This window comes from Gossypium arboreum, chromosome 1 (assembly GCF_025698485.1).
Source record: "Gossypium arboreum isolate Shixiya-1 chromosome 1, ASM2569848v2, whole genome shotgun sequence".
NCBI classification, from domain to species: Eukaryota; Viridiplantae; Streptophyta; class Magnoliopsida; order Malvales; family Malvaceae; genus Gossypium; species Gossypium arboreum.
Window position 1 is genome coordinate 120,820,540 of NC_069070.1, and position 23,740 is coordinate 120,844,279.

Below are 23,740 nucleotides of genomic sequence, written 5' to 3' on the forward strand. Positions count from 1 at the left end.
TAAACAATGTCCTTATGTCTAAAATTTAAAAGATATTTTGAAATACGATTTCTTTTAAAACATTTGAATAACTTGAATTGGACATTAAGATTCCTTTGTTCCCAAGGAATAAAATATCACATCCAGCACATTAGTATACGACAACTTAAACCCTCGAAATCAAAATCACCTCATGGTTGCCAAATCTTACGTATTGAAATTTTAAAAGGGTATTCGGTTATTTAGTTAAACGGTAAATCGAAACCCAGCACGTTAAGGCACGATTTCTCGAATTTCCAAACACAAAACATTGGCTTGCTTTGAGGAGTTTCCAAATAAGCAATTATAAAACCGGCTCAAAATATATTCGTTTGGTTTACTTAAGGGTAAAAAAAAGCAATCGATGTTGAGAGAAAATTTGGAATTTAAAATTTGATATAATAATAATCATACAAGCATAGTATGGAGCATGAAATAAAACATGTGACAATAATATTACATGAATAATCAACAATAATAAGGAAATACAAAAGAACAAATTAGGATATATGCAATGGCAACATATCACATACTACATAAATACCAACATTAATAACCAAGGCTAGTGAATTAGAAGCCAATTTAAAAGAAATTCGAACAAATTACACAAATAAAATATAACAAGTTTTAAAATAAAATAAAATGAATAATAGGAAAGGAAGAAAATTTAGAAACATTACTATACAAACTATACAAAAATTTTAAAACTGGTAATAGATATAAGAATTTTAAAAAATAAAAAATAAAAAATATTAAATTGTAATATACAAATGAATTTTCAAATAAATATTATAAAGTAAATAATTTACATGAAAGTTTGAAGTGTTTCAAAAATAAAACAAAATAGATAATATGTGTAATAATAATGCATAAATGAAATTTCAAAATAAATAATATATATAAAAGGTTAAAGTAAGTAATATACAAAGTAATATATATATATATATGTCAATCTAAGTAAATAATATATGAAAGTGTTTGAAATAAACAAATATGCACATGAAAAATAAAATAAAAAATAGTGTGAAATCAACAAAAAATTCAAAATAATATGTTAAAATAATATATTTTTTTAAAAATGAATAACTAAAACTGAATTGGAAGAAAAACAAAATCAAAGGGAAAATTTATAAACAAAACAAATCATTTAAACAGAATTGTGGGTCGAAATAAAATGCGCACAAATGTTCGAGGATTAAAACTGGAAATATTCCAAACCCCAAAACACCGCGTGTAAGTATGGGTTAAATTAAAATGGCCTTAATTTTTTTTACCCAAACTCATATTAGAACTTATATTTTTGTTCAAACTCTCTAACTTTTTAAGCAGAACTTCCGATCCGTCACATTCTCAAGTCTAGCTATATGGTTTAACTATTATTTTCGTTACATTTTCATTTTTGTTTTTTTGTAACTTGACACTTTTTTTTTTGAGTGACTAACTAGTATCATGTATTTACCACGGTAACTTGGTACCAAACATTACACAAATACTATTTTAGTTTATAATCATCACAGACATTACCAAAAATCCCCACAAGAATAAGACCCATCATAGAAAAGATAGAACCGGTTGGCATTCTAATCCCTATTCAAAAAATGGGTAAATCAGTCCTTGTACTTTAGGTTAAAGAGTAAATTTCTGTTAAAAGTTTCATCCATCTACAGATAAAAATTGGTCACTCTATATCAAAATATGTCATGTGTCACTATTTGATTGTTTTGCTACTCATATTAGCTTTTAAAAGTAGAAATGGATAAAACTTTTAACAAGAATGACCAATTTATTTTTTGATCTAATATATAGAAATTAATTTATCCATTTGTTGAGTAAAAGTCAAAATGCAATCCGACACCTGTAGGAGCTTTTATGATATTTTAACCTTTTTTTTTTCGTTCAAATGATAAATTCAATTAACATAAACAAAGTTACAAAAACTAATTACTTTTGATAAAATGAACATCTTACCCTTAGTCCCTTGGTCCAAATTTTCTATAAAGTAAGAGTAATTGTTGATTTCATCAAATTTATCGAGTATTCTCAAGATGGAAAATTGAGAAATGCTATATCATTTTATCAATATTTTCATTGTATGTTTTTCCTGTTAATTACAGTAATATATATACCTAACGTACACATAAAAACTATTATTCTGTCGTGAGAACGTTAAAATTTTAATAGCAAGTAATTCATAGAAGTTAAAAAAAAATTCATAAAATTCATAAAATTTTAAAGAACTATTTATGCCAACAATGAAATAGATATATACTATCTCGTAAATAATCACATCAATGCTGATAAAACTTTAATAATTCAATCAACTTTTGTCAAAAAAAATCAATTTAGTCTACAAAATGATCACAACTAGAATTAAAATCAAAGTATAATGAGGCTAAATTTATCTTCTTAGTTATAAACTTATGAACTCAAAATTTTAAACTTTGACATTAGACAAAATTGTCTATAATAAGTTTTAAAATAACTCAAAATTTATGCATTCTCTCCTATGAACTCAAAATTTTAAGAAGATTATAACAATTAAAGTTTGAAGACGAAAATGATCAAAACTAGAACTAGTATCAAAGTATCAGAATGGGGCTAAAATTATCTTCTTAGATATAAACTTATTATAAAAATTAATAATTTTAAACAATAAAATAAATCTCAACAAACATTAAATTTATGCATTCTTCCTATGAACTCAAAATTTTAATACAACTTGGCAGATTAATAAGGAATGATAATATGAGTAACTCAAAGTTTCCCCCACACCCAAAATGCATTGAAAATTTCATCTCTATGTACCAGAAGTTAGTTTCCTTTGTAGCAGAGCATTTGAGGACACTTATCTATTGGCCAAGAAACCCTCCCCTTTTAGAACTCGAAATCCGCTCATCTAATAAAGCTTCTGAAAAAGAAAAGTGATTAAAGCAAAGACGTAAATAACATAAAATAAAAAGAATTTAAGCTAATTTTACCTCCTCCCTCATCATCTTCATTCTGGCCAGTGAAAAATGGAGTGAGGTAATTCCTATCTAATGCAGTGAACGATGATGTTCTGCAAGACCATAAATGGTGTTTTTTAATTCAATAAATGAAAGAAATTAGATGATTACTTCATGGTCTAACTTTGAATTTTCATCCCTTTACAAAAACTGAGAACTTAGTGATTCTAGTTTAATCTGTCAGAACTCGGTTAGTCCAGTTGTCCTTAAATTCAACAGTTCAGTACTTTATATGCAAAAAATCAACATTTTAAATTCATGTGTTTATTAACAATTAGAGTAACTTAGTTTTTGTAAAGTAGAGGGACTAACTTCTTAATTTTTGTAAATTAGAGCATAATCCATATATTACTGAAAGTAAATAAAAAATAAAAAATCTACATGTTACCTTTTGTGGAATTCTTTCAGTTTCATCTTTATTCCGTTTCCGGATGTTCCATCTTCCTTAAAAGATGGAGCAACATATCCATTATTAACATCAAAGCTCTGCAATGAAGTCATTGATCAGTACTACCGAAAATAAAATTACTCGTGTTTACACCGGATTTTCTCTTAATATATATATATTAATTCACAACAAAACACAGCCACCCGCATGATGGCAGCAGCAATTTCCTATTTCAACATCTTTACTTGGTTGTCATCAATTTGAACAGTTCAAATAGCAAAGTAAGCATTGGATTAAATTTAACTTTTTGTGTTGAAAACATAACTTGGTAAGTCGGCATATAAAAAGTTTATGCGACATTGCTAGAAACGATTGAAACTTACTTCACCTAAGTGACTGTCGTGGCCATCTCCAACAACATGCAGAGCTTCTAGCATCGTACCTGTTGAACCTCCAATTAACAAAACCTGTGACATTTCGGGAAAATATAAACAGTTACTGGAAGGATAAGTATCAATTACAACATTCAAACTGTGGAGCATTTAGAACTCTTCAAACGAGTATATCCAGATGATTCAGCTATGCGCATTACACTAGCCATGCAAGATCTCACCTTAGATTAACAGTAGTTCCAAATAGGAACATACCTTTCAACATGGTAACGAACCATTATAAACTACCAAACCAAGATAATGGCTAGTCTAAACACACTAATAGGTAATAACAGAATAAAACTGAAATATTTCCATAAGTACTACGAGATGATTATATTAGCAAAATTTATAAAATTCTAACTCCAACAGTCTTTTGTAGGTTATCCACTCCGGAGGATGAAGATTATATTGCAAAGACGATACTGAATTTTTTAGTGAACCATCAGAGTGCGCCAAAAGTAGCATAATTTGACACCACATTTTACTAGAATAAAACCACGAGTAAAGGAAGTAGAAACGAATCACATCAACTACTCTTTTCGCAGTTTAAAGCAATAAAGACTCTGCCACCACTTCATTGTTCAGGTGCATGCTGATTGCTGAAGGTAGAATAATTGATGTACTAAACTAATTCAGTTCCTTATTTTGCTTAGGAAATGTCAATTTTCTCCCCAAATAATGGGAGGAAGAGGAAAAAGAGAAATTATACTTTCAAGTTCTCTCCAGCAGGTAGTTGAATATTTTCGAAAGAAATGAAACAGTGACTTGTAAATAACTACTGCCCTCAGATCTAAGTAATGAGCGTGGAATGGATAAGCAAATTTTAGGACTTACAAAAGATAAAATTGGAAATTATTTCCCAGTACAATAGTTTGTTAATTTAAAGGTTCTTCAATCATACCGACAAAACAACTATGGCAGTTGTTGCAGTGAATATAATCTGACCACGTCCTTCTGGAAGATCATGAACAGATTGCAGAGCAAGGGCAAAAGCCATTGCTCCTCGAAGTCCTAACCAATTTAATAATAATTTAGTATTTTGGGAAGGTATAAAATCAACTATGATGTAAGTATGATTTTTCTTACCACTGTACCAAAGTGCTTTTTGGTGTTTTAAAGGTATTTGCCTATTGACAGGACGAACCAAATTGACCAGATATGCACAAGAAAAGACATTGGCTGCCCTAAAGATTCAATTACACAACTGCATTAATTATTCTACTCATGGTCCCTCAATAATATATGATTTAAAAACTGAAAGACCAATAAATCTCATTTACCTGGCAACTACAATAAATATCTGACGTGATTATGAAGAAAGTAAAGGAATAACAATCACGCTGAAATTCAATACAGCCACTAAACCTAAGTTCAGAAGTTGTAATAATAATAATAATTAACAAGGATACAATTGAGAAAAAGATAAACCCCAAATGCGACCAGCTGTGCTTTTCCATGGCAATATCAAAACCCATGTAAATAAATCTGGAACATTGAAAAAAGAATCAATAGTCAAAATGGGAAGGTATCACATGGACGAAGTTAAATCGGGTCATATCACATAAAGATGACTCTTACGTAAAAGTCTCAGCCAGTGATGAGATTAAGTGAAAAAAATCAGATACAAATTGCTGAGAATTTTCTGACAAATTTGAGTAACTGTAGTGCTTCATCACCTAAAACAAAGAAAAAGTTCATCATGCTGCATCAGCATGCAATGTTCTACTACTCAATCAGCATAACAAGTTCACTTACAATTGCTGTGAACAATATTGACACGATACCAGAGAGGCCAAGTCCTTCCGCAAGCATGTACCTAGAAAGGCAAGGTGTTTTCATAACTGTGCCATGAATCCATTAAATATAAAAGGTAGGAAAACAAAGAATATACAGGGCCATAAAATTGCTTACGAGAAATAAGGAAAAAGAACAAAAAGACAGCACTCCAAGTTTTGAAGACTGAGAAGAGCATGGCAAAAGATGTGTCAGGGATTTTCAGAAGTTTTTATGCTAAGAAGTTTGATGAAGGAACCAAAAGATGCAAATGCAGTACTTACTTGTCAACATCTAATCCAGCATACTTAAAGAGGTTCTTGGAGTTAAGGTTTAAAGGTAAAAGTAATAGCTTGTAATTTATAGCATCAAACATGGTATATTAATATAAAGTCAATCAGAAAGGATATTAGAGCAGAAACAAATCCAACTCCAACACCTGCAGAGCAACAAGGAAAGCATCTTCGTGATTGTGATTAAAAGGACACACAAGTATGTAATGGGTAGAATTTTAATCATAAGTTAATAGAAAATAACTGCACTGCAAAATTTAGATTGAATTTTCTTTTCTTTTTCAATTTGTCCTATTTTGGACCCAAAGAAAATCAATAACTAAGTCAGATTGCAGGAAGGCAAAAAACAGACAATTACCATGTATTCACTTGCATGATGAAGCATAAGAAAACAATGTTCCTTTTCTTTTTCCAATTAAAAAGATTAATTAGTAAGTAGATTATAATATAAGAGAAATTCACTCAGTAAGACCAAAGGTTAAGACAAACCTGCAGACATAGAGCCAACAAAGGTCTCGAGAAACCTAAAAATCACCATAAAGAAGTTTTGCGCAGATGATGCATGCTTTCTTACAATGGACATTGTCCTGCATAGGCAAACAACGCTTTAACTCAAAAACGAAACTAAACAATCAAATCACAGAGGACAACAAGTACTTCACATACCTGTACAAAGATATTGCCATCTACATAAAGAACCAATTCACCCAGTAAATAACGTCCATGCACATGTAAGATGTTAAATACGAAAAACAAGAAACCATCAATAGCATGCTAAAAAAACTTACAGCATCATTTAAAACAGATTCTCCAAACACCAAAGCATAAAGGTTCGTATCAGTGCCAAGTTCCTGCAATTAAGATCATCATACATGGATACAAGGTCAAAAGTTGAAATGGGATGGTTTGTTACTTTTACCGCTTAGACACTCAACATAGACACTCAGATATCTCTGTACCATTATAACTACAAACTGACATTTCATTAAAATTAATGAAAGTCCAGTTAAGCGATGGATTAGTAAAAGGAAACAACAAAAGACCTTCAAAGAATAATTAGCAATAGAAGGTTTAGGTCACCATAAGTATTTGCAAAACTTAAGTAGCTAAGCAATTACAGAGCAAGATATTTAAGGGAAAGAGAGTATATCTAAGACTTTTCCTTTGGAAGGTAAGGTCCACATGTTAGCAACTGAAAAAAAAAAGTTGCTTCACTGTTATATATATTATTAGGATCCAGTTTCGTTTTTGCTTTTAGAAGAAAAAGAGAGAAAAGGCCGAATCCAACACTATAGAAAATACTAATACTTTTGATAATTGAAGAATAAGTTTTTAAATTTTTTCAGGGAATAAAATGCATGATTATTCTTGACAAAACAATTATGTTAGATATGGTGTTGCGTATTACTTATTTGTTCACTAATAACCGTAATTTGTTTTGCTTTCTCTATTTGTTTTTTGCCTTTTATATACTTTTCGGGAAGCAAATTCAAATGGCAAAACGAAAGAAGCAAAAGAAGAAACCAAATGGAGCCTAAGTTAATCTCACTTAAATCACTTTTCTAAATTAAGAATACAGAAACAAAAGGTATAATGATACTTCAAAGAAGTACATATGTGTCTTGGCAGCAGCATGGAAGAAGCACAATTTTATGTGAATATTATTATTGTTTCTGATCATAGAAATTATTGCAATACAATAGACCTTCACAAATTTTCATATTTGACTAGTTGTACGACATGTATCATAGTATAGCTATGTTTTCATTTAATCTCACCCTCCCACAATAAATAGCCAGGATGGTAGCATAAAAACCTGACCTGAAATATGGAAAGAACAGTAACAGGGTCGGTTGCTGATATAAGAGCACCAAACATTAGGCATTCAACAAAAGGAAGTCCGTACATGAGGTACATGCGACCACCAATATAGCTGTACATATGCAGCTAGATTATACAAGGCAGTGAAGGGAAAAAAAAAGACAGACTGGTTTGTTTTTGGCTTCTTCTTCTTTTTTTTTTTCTTTTTTTTTTTTTTGTAATTAAGAGTACTCACACTAAAACTCCTGTAACAACTGAAGCTATAAAAGTCCCTAAAATAGCAAATGTGACAATGGCTCCAAAGTTAGAGAAAAAGGGTTTCTGCAAAAGGGGGCAAAACGAGGTGACAATTAACAGAGAGATCAACCATGCAAAACTCGAAGAGTGTAATGCATAATACTACTACTTACAGCTGATAAGCTGAAACCTGATTGAGTGCCCGAAACAGGAAAGGTAGTTAAGAAACACAATCAATGAGGTATCCTAGAGTGATAAATAGAAACTAGCAATCATAGGTTTTAAGGATATAAGATTATTGGAGGTAAGAGAAATAGGAAGAAGAATTCCTCATGGAAATTGAACCACGCCCTGCCAAAGGAATAAGATACGATGAAATTCACGGTTTGCCAATTTTATATCAAACAAGATCGAAATGGAAAACAAAGAACAAACAAAACAATATATATATATAATAACAATAATGGGGAAAGAAATGAAGGACCTGATGCTTGTTTCAGTGTTGGAGATGTTAGCAAGTCCACCAACAATTAAACCTGGTAGATAGACGATCATTACGTGACGAAGGAAATTAAAGCGTCAAGATATATAAAGATAAATGAAGAAGGAAATTATCCAAATTGACTAACCGATAAGCAAAGAAGCGCTGGCCTCAGGGAGATAGTAGAACTTGTGACGGCGAAGGACATGGCCGAGGACGAATGAAAGGACGAGCATCATAATTTGAAGGAGAATCCCCACTCCAGCGGCTTGCTGCTCCTTTTCGGGACTTCCGCTTTCCGCCGGTGAAATTCCCATGCTTTCGCTTTAAAAATAAAAGAGAGAAAAATGAGACTCTCACGGCGGATCAGTGAATCAATGACCACCTACAGCCTCCTACTACGTTGTCGCTCACGCCAATTTTCCGATAATGCCTTTTCGTTTTTCTTCTAGTTACCGGTTGCGATTTTCTCTATTCCATATATTCAATTTTCATTTTAAGCTCTAAATTCAAATTATCTCCGATCACGTTACCAAAGAAGATCACAGCCAAGGTTTCGTAGTTCGACCAGTGGTCGAGCCGCTAACATAATTATTCCTATTAAAATTTTAAAAAAAAATCATATTTTAACCCAATTTCAAGTGATTCACATATTAAATCATCTAACCTTATTTTTGAACCGATTATATCTCTTCATGAATTGGGTCGATCTGAAAATTAATAACGTTTAAAGATATATGTTCGAAAAATAAACTTCAACAAAAAAAAACAAATAAAATATTGTGAAATAATAAAAAAAGAATAAACTAAAATGTGATAGAAGAAAGAGTGTAGAGAGAATGTAGAAGAGAGAGTGTATCTTCTTTTTATATATTATTTTTTATGAGTACATGAGCCCCATATATATAGGGGTTAAAAGTAACTCTCTAATTATTATAGGGCATGTAAAGGGTCGTGACCTTTTATCTCCCATATTAATGAGGTATAGGAAAAGTCTCATAACTTATGGGGTATAGGAAGAGTTTTATAACTTATGGGGTTGATAATGACATCCACGTAAATATTTCATAACACTCCCCCTTGGATGTTCATTATCTAATTATGCCTCGTTAAAACCTTACTAAGAAAAACTCAGTAGGACAAAAACTTAGTGAAGAAAAAAGAGTACATAATTATACGCTTGATATGTCGCCTCATTAAAACCTTACCGAAAACCCAAAGGATAAAACCAAGGTTAAGTGGAAAAGAGTACAGTACAGTATTAACTCCCCCTAATGGCTACATCACTTGAGATCTCGAAGGTGACGCATTCCAATGTAGTAAACAAGCTTCTGAAACACTGATGTAGGAAGCGCCTTAGTGAATAAATCTGCTAAATTCTCACTTGAACTGATCTGCTTAACTTTTATCTCCTTAATCTTCTGGAGGTCATGAGTGAAGAAGAATTTTGGTGCAATGTGTTTTGTTCATCACCTTTGATGTATCCACTATCGAGTGATCAATGCATGCTTGTGTTGTCCTCAAACAAGATAGTTGTAGCTTCCTTTCCGGATGATAAACCACAATTATTCCTTATATGCTGGATCATAGATCTTAGCCATACACATTCACGACTTGCTTTATGGATTGCTAAGATTTCTGCATGATTAGACGAGGTTGCTGTAATTGTTTACTTCATTGAGCGCCAAGAGATTGCAGTACCTCCATCTGTAAAAACATATCCAGTTTGTGATTTTCCATTATGAGGTCGACATAAATTCGATCGCAAAACCAATCAACTCTGTCTTGGATTTATTAGGGAAAAATAGACCCATATTCTTTGTGCCTTGGAGATAACGAAATATCTGTTTTACTCCAGTCCAATGTCTCCGAGTTGGGCATGAGTTAAATCTTGCTAGCAAATTTACAGAAAAAGATATATCAGGTCGGGTATGGCTAGCAAGATACATTAATGGCCCAATTGTACTGAGGTATGACACTTCAGGACCAAGAAAATCTTCACTATCTTCCTGAGGACGGAAAGGGTCTTTACTTGGATCAAGTGATCTTACAACCATCGGGGTAGTTATTGGATGTGCCTTATCCATATAAAATCTCTTTAGCACCTTTTCAATATACATTGATTGATGCACAAAGATTCCTTCTTTTAGGTGCTCAATTTGTAACCCCAAACAAAATTTCGTTCTTCTAAGGTCTTTCATTTCAAATTCTTTCTTCAAGCACTCAACAGTCTTCTGGATCTCTTCAAGAGTTCCAATGATATTCAAATCATCAACATATACTGCAATAATTACATATCCAGATCCAAACTTCTTAATGAAAATGCATGGGCAAATTGGATCATTCTTGTATCATTCTTTCAACAAATACTCGCTTAGGCAATTATACCACATGCGTCCGGTTTGTTTCAATCCATAAAGGGATTTGTGCAATTTGATCGAATAATGTTCTCTAGAACATGAACTTACTGCTTCAGGCAGTTTAAATCCTTCAGGGAGTTTCATATAAATGTTAGTATCCAGTGGGCCATAGAAATAAGCTGTTACTACATCCATTAGGCGTAAATCAAGCCCTTCTCTTATAGCCAGACTTATCAAAAATCTAAATGTAGTTGCATCCACCACAGGAGAATATGTCTCCTCATAATCAATTCCAGGTCTTTGTGAGAATCTTTGTGCAACTAAACGTGCTTTATACCTTACAATTTCACTCTTTTCATTTCTTTTATGTACAAAAACCCATTTGTATCCCACTGGTTTCACACCTGTAGGTATACGGACAACAGGTCCAAACACTTCTCTTTTCGCTAGCGATTTCAATTCATTTTCAATTGCTTCTTTCCATTTTGGCCAATCATCTCTTTGTTTACATTCCTCAATCGATTTTGGTTCATAATCCTCTTTATTATTTATAACATCTAGTGCTACATTGCATGCAAAAATATCATTGACGTCGATTTGATTTCGGTTCCATTTTATACCGGAAATGACATAATCAATAGAGATCTCTTCATTGTCAGGTACCTAATTTTCTTCTGAAACTATTCTTCCAGTCATGTCTATAGTCTCTTCAGGAGATCTATAATCATTTTTTCTTTGATTTTGCCATCATTAATCTTTGCTCCTTTCTTTTTACGAGGATTCTTATCTTTGGAACCAATTGGTCTACCACGCTTCAGGCGTGTATTAGACTCAGTAGCAACTAGATTTTGTCCTTCTGGGACATCAAGTTTTATTGGAGCATTCACAGCTGGTATATGTGACTTAGTCACTTTCTTTGAGTCAGAAAATGCATCTGGCAATTCATTAGCTAAACTTTGTAAATGAATAATCTTTTGAACTTCTAAATCACATTGCTTAGTTCGAGGATCAAGGTGAGCTAATGACAACTCTTTCCAACTAATTTTCTTATCCAGCTGTTTGATTTCTCCCCCTAATGTTGGAAAAATTAACTCGTCAAAATGACAATCTGCAAAACGAGTCGTAAATAGATTCCCTGTAGATGGTTCTAGATATTTAATTATGGATAGAGATTCAAATCCAACATATATACCCAACCTTCTTTGAGGTCCCATCTTAGTTCTATGTGATGGAGCAATTGGAACATATACGGCACATCCAAATGTTCTTAGACGGGAAATATTTGGTTCCTGACCATGAACTATTTGTAAGGGGGAGACTTTATGATAACTTGTTGGCCTGATGCGAATTAATGCAGCTGCATGTAAAATTGCATGCCCCCAAACAGTGATTGGGAGTTTTGACTTCATAAGTAATGGCCTTGCTATCAATTGAAGTCGTTTTATTAAAGATTCTGCTAGACCATTTTGTGTGTGAACATGAGCTACAGGATGTTCAACACTTATTCCAATGGACATGCAATAGTTATTAAAAGACTGAGAAGTAAATTCACCAGTATTTTCAAGACGGATGGTCTTAATAGGAAAATCTGGGAAATGGGCTCGTAATCGAATCAATTGAGCAAGCAATCTCGTAAACGCCAGGTTGCGAGTTGATAACAATGATACATGAGACCATCTACTCCATGCATCGATTAAAACCATAAAGTACCTAAATGGTCCACATGGGGGATGTATAGGCCCACATATATCCCCTTGAATTCGCTCAAGAAAAGTAAGTGGTTCGTTATTTATCTTAGCTGGTGATGGTCGAATTATTAATTTCCCCAGTGAACATGCAGTACATGTAATGTTTTGAAGAATCTGCTGGCTCTTCAATGAATGTCCACATGAATTTTCCATTATTTTTCGCATCATTATTGAACCGGGATGGCCTAACCGGTCATGCCAAAGAACAAAGTCATTAGTAAACTTCTGGTTTACTATAGCATGTGTTTCTATAGAACTGATCTTTGTGTAGTACAAACCAGTAAAGAATGTAACACCCCTTACCCGTTACCGTCGCCAGAACAGGATACAAGGTATTTCCAGAATATAACACATACCATTAAACATAACCGAGATATAAATATGTCATCCAATTTGATAGTGCATCGTATAACATATGTCTTGAACAATATTAGCCAACTTTAATGGCTTGTACAAAGTAGCTAGTCGAGTACTGTAACTAATATTTTAAACCTAGACAAATATGACACGTAACAAAATAATTAAGCCTACTATACATGCCATAATTCAAAACGTTTAGTTCAAATACCCTAAAGTATGATAGTGCGGGTAGATCTTCACGATCCTTAACTCCTGAGCAAGCCGAAGGACACTATAAGACAAAAGAGAGAAACAAAGTAAGCTTATAGCTTAGTAAGTAAGTATGTAAATACTAATTAAAGAATCTAACATGTTTACACAACAATTCAAGTATATCTACTTTAACTTCACTATTCATTCCACTTTGATTAAGCTGTCTCTGCTGCGTCATATTCACTAAATAAATCATAACTCGAGTTACAAAACTCAAAATTTAAATCCGTAAAATTTCCCTGAATCTAGACTCATAAAGCTTTTTTCTAATTTTTTTCTATAATTTTTGGTTCAGCCGATTAGTACATTTTATTAGTTAAATTTTCCCCTATTACACAGCTCGACTGATCTGACCTCTGTTCACTACGAATTGAATTTCTCTCAGTACACAATTCAAACAACCCTGAAGTCTGTTTCATTTAAAACTAGTCTCAATAAGGAATTTAGGCATGTAAACTATATTTCTTAATTTGCTTTGTACAATTTTTAATGATTTTTCAAAGTTGGAACAGGGGATCACGTATTCATCCTGAGCAAGTCACATACAATTGTAAATATCTCAAAATATAGAATTCCTTTGCTTGCTCTGTTTCTTTTATATGAAATTAGACTCATTAAACTTTAATTTCACATCTCATTCAACCTCTAATTATATTCCTCCTATTTTTGGTGATTTTTCAAAATCAAGTCACTGCTACCATCTAAAAACAGTTTTAATGCTAATTTCACTCTTTCACACATTCTTTATGCTAACCTCATTTTATCTTATATATGTATATACCACAAATCATTTTCACTACATTTCATTCACCATAAGTGTAGGTCCAAACCATAATATCACCACAAAACCATCCCGTTGAACAATTCGGATCAATCCTCGATATTTAATGGTTTCAAAGACACACCCCACCATCATACTTCGCTTAGTTCGGCTCTCTTGTACACATAGTGAACACTTAGTACCACTCATGCGACCTAACCGATTTGTCTCGTAGCTCTCTTGTCTACATGGTGTCCTTCACTTGGAATCACGCATGCGACCTAGCTACATTTATCTTTCACGTAGCTCTCTTGTCTACATGGGATACATCTCGTATCACACATGTGACCTAGCTACTACAGGGTGTCTCGTAGCTTTCTTGTACACATGATGTGCACTCAGCATCATACATGTGACCTAGCTACGCTCCCTCTATTTCATTCGATCTCTCCAATGTTCAACCGGATCTCTCTCTATATTTATTTCCATTCTTCCAATAGTCAATTTATATTTTAACATCAGCTAGTATATTTATATAATAGGCTGAAATATAAGAATGTACATGAAATTATTGTAATATTTACATACAAACTTACCTTGGTACAAAATGTGGAAATTTTGCAATTTAGTCCAAAACTTTTTCCTTCCCCTGCTCGAGATCAATTCGCGTCTTTCTTGATCTATAATAACATATTTAGCTCATTTAATACTCATACTATTTATTTCAATCCAAAATCACATCATGGAAAAATTACATTTTGCCCCTAACTTTACAAAATTACAATTTTGCCCCTAGGCTCGGAATTTAATTTCAGCCCTTATTCTTATATTTTATGATATGTTGAACATTTTCTCTTCTACAACAACATCAAATTCTCACTCTATCATATAGTTATGAACAATAGGTATTTTTACCGATTATGCTGCTTTTACTCGTTTTCACTTAAAATCGAAAGACAAGTTATTTAACATAATTTAAAACCTCATATTCTATCATAAAACATCAAAATACACAAATTTCACCTATGGGTATTTTTCCAAATATGAACCCTAGGTTAAATTATTACTAGCATAAGCTTAATCGAGCTTCCGGATTCTAAAACGTAAAGAACATTAAAAGCGGGCTTGGAATCACTTACTATGGAGCTTGAAAATTGAAGAAACCCTAGCTATGGAGAGAGGGAGAATTCGGCAGCAACTAAGGAGGATGATGATCAATTTTGTGTTATTTTTCCCATTTTATTTCATTTAATATCCAAATGACCAAAATGCCCTCCTTACTAAACTTTCAAAAATTCCTTCCATGTCCTAATTTTGTCCATGAACTTAAAATTGGTCAAATTGCTATTTAAGACCTCCTAATTAATATTTCAAAACAATTTCATACTAAAACTTCCGGATGCAAATTTTGCAACTTATTCGATTTAGTCCCTACTTTCAATTTAAGCACTTTAGGCATAGAATTTCATCACGAAATTTTCACACAATCATGCAATCATATCATAAACCCCAAAATAATTATAAAAAATTATTTCTATCTCGAATTTGTGGTCACAAAACCACTATTCGATTAGGCCCTAATTCGGCCATCACAATTCTCCCCCTTTTGAGATTTTCGTCCCGAAAATCTTACCAGAAAGAGGTTTGGGTACTGTTTCCTCATAGCTTCCTCAGGTTCCCACGTAGCCTCTTCTATCCCATGTCCGTGCCACAATACTTTCACTAAAGCTATACTTTTATTTCTTAACTGTTTAACCTCTCGAGCCAAAATCTTTATTGGTTTCTCCTCATAGGTCATATCCGATCGAATCTCAATTTCATTGGGAAATCACATGTGAAGGATCGAACGATAACGTCGCAACATTGATACATGAAACACGTTATGAATTCTTTCTAACTCGCCGGTAAGGCTAACCGATATGCCATTGGTCCAATTCTCTCAAGAATCTCGTATGGCCCAATAAAACGCGGACTCAACTTGCCTTTTCGACTAAATCTCGAATCTTTTTCCATGGTGACACCTTCAAGAACACTTTATCACCCACCGAAATTCAATCTCTTTTCTTTTAAATCGATATGACTTTTGTCGATCTGGCGACTTTCAAGCAATCCCAATTACTTTTATTTTCTCTTCGGTTTCTTTAACTAGATCAACTCCATGAATCTGTTTCTCACTAAGCTCGGTCCAATATAAAGGAGTCCGACACTTACGACCATACAAGGCTTCGTACGGTGCCATTTGTATACTTGATTGATAACTGTTATTGTAGGCAAACTCAATCAAAGATAGATATTTCTCCCAACTACCTCCAAATTCTAAAACACAACATCTAAGCATATCTTCGAGTACCTGGATTACTCTTTCCGTTTGACCATCTGTTTGTGGATGAAATGCGGTACTAAAGTTCAATTTTGTACCCAAAGCTTCTTGTAAATTTTGCCAAAATCTCGAGGTAAATCTTGGATCTCTATCTGATATTATAGACATAGGTACTCCATGCAACTTCACAATTTCAGAATATATAATTCGCTAATTTATCAAGTGGGTAATCAGTGCGTCTTGGTATAAAGTGGGCTGACTTTGTTAATCTATCAACCACTACCCAAACAAAGATCCTTCTTTTTAGGAGTTAAAGGCAAACCGGTTACAAAATCCATGGTAATCTTGTCCCATTTCCACTCGAGCACCATTACGGTTGAAGTAATCCTCAAGGCACTTGATGTTCACTTTTACTTGTTGACGATCAAACACTTGGTTACAAATTCGAAATGTCCTTTTCATACCGCCACCAATACACTTCTTTAAATCATTATACATTTTGTGCTACCAGATGAACTGATAAACACCATTGTGCACCTCATGTAATATTTTCGAATCAATTTATCGTTTTTCGGCACACATATCCTGTCTCGAAACATCAAATACCATCCGGTCCAACTCAAAATCTGAGTCGTAACTCGATTCGCATTGAGTTCTCTTGATCCGCAACTCACTATCATTCTTTTGAGCATCACAAATCAATCGGAGAAATAACGGTTTAGCTCTCATCTCTGCTAAGATTGACCCATCATCGACAATGCTAACCCGTGTTCATGGCTCTCAAAGTAAAAAGAAATTTTCGCTCAAGCGCCAAGAACTACATTTGCTTTTCCGGATGGTAATCAATCACTAGATCATAATCCTTTAATAATTCAAGCCATCTTCACTGTCGCAGATTCAGATCCTTTGATTCATCAAGTATTTCAAACTTTTGTGATCGGTAAAAATTCGGCATTTTTCACCGTACAAATAATGTCGCCAAATCTTCAAGGCAAAAACAACAATGCCGGTTCCAAATCATGTGTAGGATAGTTCTTCTCATGCGGTTTTAACTGCTTTGAAGCATAAGCTACCACTTTACCCTCTTGCATCAACACACATCCAAGGCACATCAATGATGCATCACTATAAATTACGAACTCCTTTCCGACTCGGTCAGTACTAAAATTGGTGCTTCATCAATCGTGCTTTCAACTTTTCAAAGCTTTGTTGACATTTATCATCCATTCGAACTTAACATTCTTTTGCAACAACTTAGTCATAGGAGAGGCAATCATCAAAATCCTTCAACAAAACGTCTATAATACCCGGCTAAGCCTAAAAGCTTCTAACCTCGGATACATTCTTGGGCGGTTTCCAATCAACGATCGCAGAAATCTTGCTTGGATCCACCCGAATACCATCACCTGAGACTATATGCCCCAAAATCCGACTTCACGAAGCCAGAACTCACTTTTACTAAACTTGGCAAACAGTTTCTTTTCTCTCAAGATCTGCAATATAGTTCTCAAGTGTTCGCATGTTCGGACTCATCTCGAGAATAAATTAAAATGTCATCTATAAACACTACTACAAACTTATCCAAATATGGCCGGAAGATCCGATTCATTAAGTCCATAAATATAGCTGGAGCATTTGTTAAGCCGAAAGGCATCACAAGAAACTCATAATGTCCATACCTTGTCCTAAAGGCGGTTTTCGGCACATCTGACTCCTTAACTCTCAGCTGGTAGTAACCAGACCTCAAATCAATCTTTGAAAACACTGTGGCCCCCTTTAACTGATCGAATAAATCATCAATCCTCGGCAATGGGTACTTGTTCTTTATAGTCACCTTATTAAGCTGACGGTAATCAATGCAAAGTCTCATTAAACCATCCTTCTTCTTTACGAATAATACAGGAGCACCCCAGGGAGAGAAACTCGGTCTCACAAATCCCTTGTCTGTTAACTCTTGCAATTGAGCCTTCAATTCTTTTAATTCGGTCGGAGCCATTCTCTATGGAGCAATCGAGATCGGTGCGATGCCGCAACAAATCAATGGCAAAATCTATCTCTCTGTTCGAGGCAACCTGGCAATTCCTCCGAAATACATCCGAAACTCACAGACTATCAGATCGATTCAAATTTCAGTTGAGGCAACTCAATATTCATTACATAAGCGGATAAGCTTCACACCCTTTCTCATGTATTTACGTGCGGACATGTGCGAAATCACCATAGGCAATTTATTTGATTCATCTGTTTCAACCCACGAATTTCTCCATTTTCACATTTCAACTCTAGTGTCTTTTGTTTACAATCTACCTTAGCATCATACAATGTTAACGGTCCATTCCCAAGATAACGTCAAACTCACCAAATGGTAACAAGACATCAAGTTGGCCGGAAAACAGTGACCTTGAATCATTAATGGGCAATTCTTGCAAACCTTGTCAACTAGCACATATTGGCCTAAGGGTTCGACACTTTAATCGTAAACTCAAGAAATTCAACAGCAACTTTTATTGGATACTAAATTCATGCAAATATAGGAATGAGTGGACCGGGATCAATCAATACAATAACAATAGTATCATAGAGAAAATGTACCAAGAATGACATCGGAGATGATGCATCTTCTCGCACGATAGCATAAGCTCTAGCAGTGCTCTAGCTTCGATCTTGCTGTTAAATCTTTCATCACGCTTTACTACTAGTCCCACCTCCTGTATTTCTCGGTGGTCTACCTCTACTAGCGGTGGTATTCATCTAACACTCAAATCTTTCTTCTTTAACTTTCTCCGAACAATCTCTAATAAAATGCTCATGAGAACCTTTTGAAACAAGCTCACTCAGTCCCCAACACTCACCATAATGTTGCTCGCCACATTGTCGACACTCGGGCTTTCTAGGTCGCACATTACCCACACTTGCCATCAAGTAGCTTGAGCTTTAGACCCGAATATGCTCTACCACGATCTCTGTGAATCCCCAATTGAAACTATCATTCGAGGGTTTGTCTCTTTGGACCTCTTTGGTTGAGATTGAAATGGCTTGCTTATCTGTCTTTTTCGACATCTCGGGCCTCAATAGCGACTTTTCTTCTTTCTTTGTTCAATTCTTCTACTTTAAGAGCTCGATCAACCAATACTACAAATTCTTTCAACTCCAAAATTCCTACAAGCACTTTAATGTCCTCATTCAGCCCATCTTCAAATCTTCTACACATAATGGCCTCGGTGGACACACATTCTCAGGCATACTTGCTGAGTCTTACAAATTCGCGTTCATACTCTGCTACGCACATTTTCCTCGCTTCAATTTAAGGAACTCCTTCCGTTTTTATCAATAAATCGCTGACTTATGTATTTCTTTCTAAATTCTTCCCGGAAGAAATCCCAAGTAACTTTTTCTTTTGGCACCACTGCAACCAAAGTCTTCCACCGTGGTAAGTCGAATCTCTCAAAAGTGATACAAGACACTTTAAGCATTCCTCGGTGTACATGAGAGCTCATCAAATACACAGTAGAATTTTAAGCCGAAATTCCGCTTTCTCGGGATCATCATCGACCTTTGCTCTAAACTCTTGACCCTTGTTTTCGAATCTTGTCAATCGGAAGCTTGTTCATTCTTACCAAATCTATACCTTGAGCAGCTACAGAATCGTCCGAGGTATAGGAGGGGTGGAGGAGGTTGAGCATTTGGATTTGCTCGAATAAATTCAAGATACCAATTGTTCATCATTTGGAGAAAGGCATCCCAGCCTCATCTCCTTGTCTCAATGTCTCAGTCTACTTTCCACAAAGCGCGGTCCCTTGTGCGGGAGCGGCGCATTACTAGCAAAGATCATCACCGCAGTTCCTTGGGATCCATTACTATATTAAAACAAAACACGCTTTAGAATAATCAGAGTCACCACACTATCACAATATTTTTATGGCATGTATAGCTAGACTTTTACACACACTTTATTAGTCCGAGAATCGACTAAACCATAGCTCGATACCACTAAATGTAACACCCTTACCCGTTACGTCATTAGGAACAGATACAAGGTATTACCGTAATATAACACATACCATTAAACATAACCGAGATATAAATATGTCATCCAATTTGATAGTGCATCGTATAACATATGTCTTGAACAATATTAGCCAACTTTAATGGCTTGTACAAAGTAGCTAGTCGAGTCTCAGTAACTAATATTTTAAACCTAGACAAATATGACACGTAACAAAATAATTAAGCCTACTATACATGCCATAATTCAAAACGTTTAGTTCAAATACCCTAAAGTATGATAGTGCGGGTAGATCTTCACGATCCTTAACTCCCGAGCAAGCCAAGGACACTATAAGACAAAAGAGAGAAACAAAGTAAGCTTATAGCTTAGTAAGTAAGTATGTAAATACTAATTAAAGAATCTAACATGTTTACACAACAATTCAAGTATATCTACTTTAACTTCACTATTCATTCCACTTTGATTAAGCTGTCTCTGCTGCGTCATATTCACTAAATAAATCATAACTCGAGTTACAAAACTCAAAATTTAAATCCGTAAAATTTCCCTGAATCTAGACTCATAAAACTTTTTGCTAATTTTTTTCTATAATTTTTGGTTCAGCCGATTAGTACAGTTTATTAGTTAAATTTCCCCTATTACACAGCTCGACTGATCTGACCTCTATTCACTACAAATTGAATTTCTCTCAGTACACAATTCAAACAACCCTGAAGTCTATTTCATTTAAAACTAGTCTCAATAAGGAATTTAGGCATGTAAACTATATTTCTTAATTTGCTTTGTACAATTTTTAATGATTTTTCAAAGTTGGAACAGGGGATCACGTATTCATCCTGAACAAGTCACATACAATTGTAAATATCTCAAAATATAGAATTCCTTTGCTTGCTCTGTTTCTTTTATATGAAATTAGACTCATTAAACTTTAATTTCACATCTCATTCAACCTCTAATTATATTCCTCCTATTTTTGGTGATTTTTCAAAATCACGTCACTGCTACCATCTAAAAACAGTTTTAATGCTAATTTCACTCTTTCACACATTCTTTATGCTAACCTCATTTTATCTTATATATGTATATACCACAAATCATTTTCACCATATTTCATTCACCATAAGTGTTGGTCCAAACCATAATATCACCACAAAACCATCCCGTTGAACAATTCGGATCAATCCTCGATATTTAATGGTTTCAAGACACACCCACCATCATACTTCGTTTAGTTCGGCTCTCTTGTACACATGGTGAACACTTAGTACCACTCATGCGACCTAACCGATTTGTCTCGTAGCTCTCTTGTCTACATGGTGTCCTTCACTTGGAATCACGCATGCGACCTAGCTACATTTATCTTTCACGTAGCTCTCTTGTCTACATGGGATACATCTCGTATCACACATGTGACCTAGCTACTACTGAGGTGTCTCGTAGCTTTCTTGTACACATGATGTGCACTCAGCATCATACATGTGACCTAGCTACGCCCCTCTATTTCATTCGATCTCTCCGAATGTTCAACCGGAATCTCTCTCTCTATATTTATTTCCATTCTTCCAATAGTCAATTTATATTTTAACATCAGCTAGTATATTTATATAATAGGCTGAAATATAAGAATGTACATGAAATTATTGTAATATTTACATACAAACTTACCTTGGTACAAAATGTGGAAATTTTGCAATTTAGTCCAAAACTTTTTCCTTCCCCCGTTCGAGATCAATTCTGCGTCTTTCTTGATCTATAATAACATATTTAGCTCATTTAATACTCATACTATTTATTTCAATCCAAAAATCACATCATGGAAAAATTACATTTTGCCCCTAACTTTACAAAATTACAATTTTGCCCTTAGGCTCGGAATTTAATTTCAGCCCTTATTCTTATATTTTATGATATGCTGAACATTTTCTCTTCTACAACAACATCAAATTCTCACTCTATCATATAGTTATGAACAATAGGTATTTTTACCGATTATGCTGCTTTTACTCGCTTTTCACTTAAAATCGAGTAGCACAAGTTATTTAACATAATTTAAAACCTCATATTCTATCATAAAACATCAAAATACACAAATTTCACCTATGGGTATTTTTCCAAATATGAACCCTAGGTTAAATTATTACTAGCATAAGCTTAATCGAGCTTCCGGATTCCAAAACGTAAAGAACATTAAAAGCGGGCTTGGAATCACTTACTATGGAGCTTGAAAATTGAAGAAACCCTAGCTATGGAGAGAGGAGAATTCGCAGCAACTAAGGAGGATGATGATCAATTTTGTGTTATTTTTCCCATTTTATTTCATTTAATATCCAAATGACCAAAATGCCCTCCTTACTAAACTTTCAAAAATTCCTTCCATGTCCTAATTTTGTCCATGAACTTAAAATTGGTCAAATTTCTATTTAAGACCTCCTAATTAATATTCCAAAACAATTTCATACTAAAAACTTCCGGGATGCAAATTTTGTAACTTATTCGATTTAGTCCCTACTTTCAATTTAAGCACGTTAGGCATAGAATTTCATCACGAAATTTTCACACAATCATGCAATCATATCATAAACCCCAAAATAATTATAAAAAAATTATTTCTATCTCGAATTTGTGGTCACGAAACCACTATTCCGATTAGGCCCTAATTCGGGTTGTCACAAAGAATGCAGGCAATTTCTCAACAATTTGTTTATTGCCTTGAGCAATACTCGTAATTTAAAGGAATTCACAATTTCCTTCGTTTAAAGTCTCAATATGATATCCATTTTGGCGAATATCTTTAAAACTCAATAAATTTCTTTGAGACTTAGGGGAGTATAATGCATTAATAATTTCAATTTTTGTTCCCCTTGGTAATAAAATAATTGCTCTTTCGGAGCCTTCTATAATAGTTGTACTACCAGATATAGTGCTCAAACTTTCTTCTTTCATTATTAAATGAGAAAAATATTCTTGTCTTTCAATATGGTGTGAGTAGTTGCACTGTCTGCTAGACATATATTTTCACCATTCATAGCTGATTGCCTTTGCGAGATAATGTTCTTCAAAGAAAAAAAATAACCACAAAATGTCACACATAATGGTGAAAACAGGTATTCAAAGTTCAAATTACTAAAAGGTCTATAAAACAAAATTATCACATAAAACATAGCACTAGTAAAGGTCATAACATCATTATTAAAGTTGTTAAATGAAACATAGAATAGTAGAGGTTTATTTTATTATTTTCGAAATTTGTGGCCTTAATAATTTCCTTCAGGGGTAGAAAGAAAATCAGCCACTTCTAAATGGGTTGCATTACCATCATCAAAATCACATTCGCCATTTTTATACACAAGATTGGTTTCTACTTTCTTTCCATTCTGTTTTATGGACTGCTGATAAAGATCAACTAGATGCTTTTGCGTGCGACACACACGAGACCAATGTCGTTTTCCTCCACAACGATAACATACATTAGTCACATTTT

The 23,740-nt window shown here is 34.0% G+C and overlaps 1 protein-coding gene across 1 annotated transcript; it reads right to left on the reverse strand.

Moving 5' to 3' along the window:
• Positions 1-2,611: 2,611 nt before the first annotated feature.
• Positions 2,612-9,151, reverse strand: LOC108480994 (sodium/hydrogen exchanger 6-like). The gene is made up of 22 exons (XM_017784151.2): positions 8,599-9,151; positions 8,454-8,505; positions 8,261-8,320; positions 8,143-8,167; positions 7,968-8,053; positions 7,733-7,844; positions 6,700-6,762; positions 6,578-6,597; positions 6,401-6,498; positions 6,029-6,057; positions 5,903-5,934; positions 5,757-5,804; positions 5,601-5,661; positions 5,424-5,521; positions 5,255-5,330; positions 5,126-5,145; positions 4,932-5,029; positions 4,747-4,856; positions 3,795-3,878; positions 3,412-3,509; positions 2,997-3,076; positions 2,612-2,926 (listed from the first exon to the last, which is right to left on the reverse strand). Exons 1-22 carry the CDS (start codon positions 8,765-8,767, stop codon positions 2,868-2,870), a joined length of 1,578 nt encoding a protein of 525 aa, XP_017639640.1. The 5' UTR covers positions 8,768-9,151; the 3' UTR covers positions 2,612-2,867.
• Between the last annotated feature and the right edge of the window lie 14,589 nt (positions 9,152-23,740).

Coding starts and splice junctions, on each gene's coding strand:
- LOC108480994 (XM_017784151.2), bottom strand. CDS start 8,767: ATGGGAATTTCACCGGCGGAAAGCGGAAGTCCCGAAAAGGAGCAGCAA. Junction 5,935..6,028: donor TTGGATTTGTTTCTGCTCTA/ATATCCTTTCTG, acceptor AACTCCAAGAAC/CTCTTTAAGTATGCTGGATT. Junction 5,146..5,254: donor GGTTTATCTTTTTCTCAATT/GTATCCTTGTTA, acceptor TAATCACGTCAG/ATATTTATTGTAGTTGCCAG.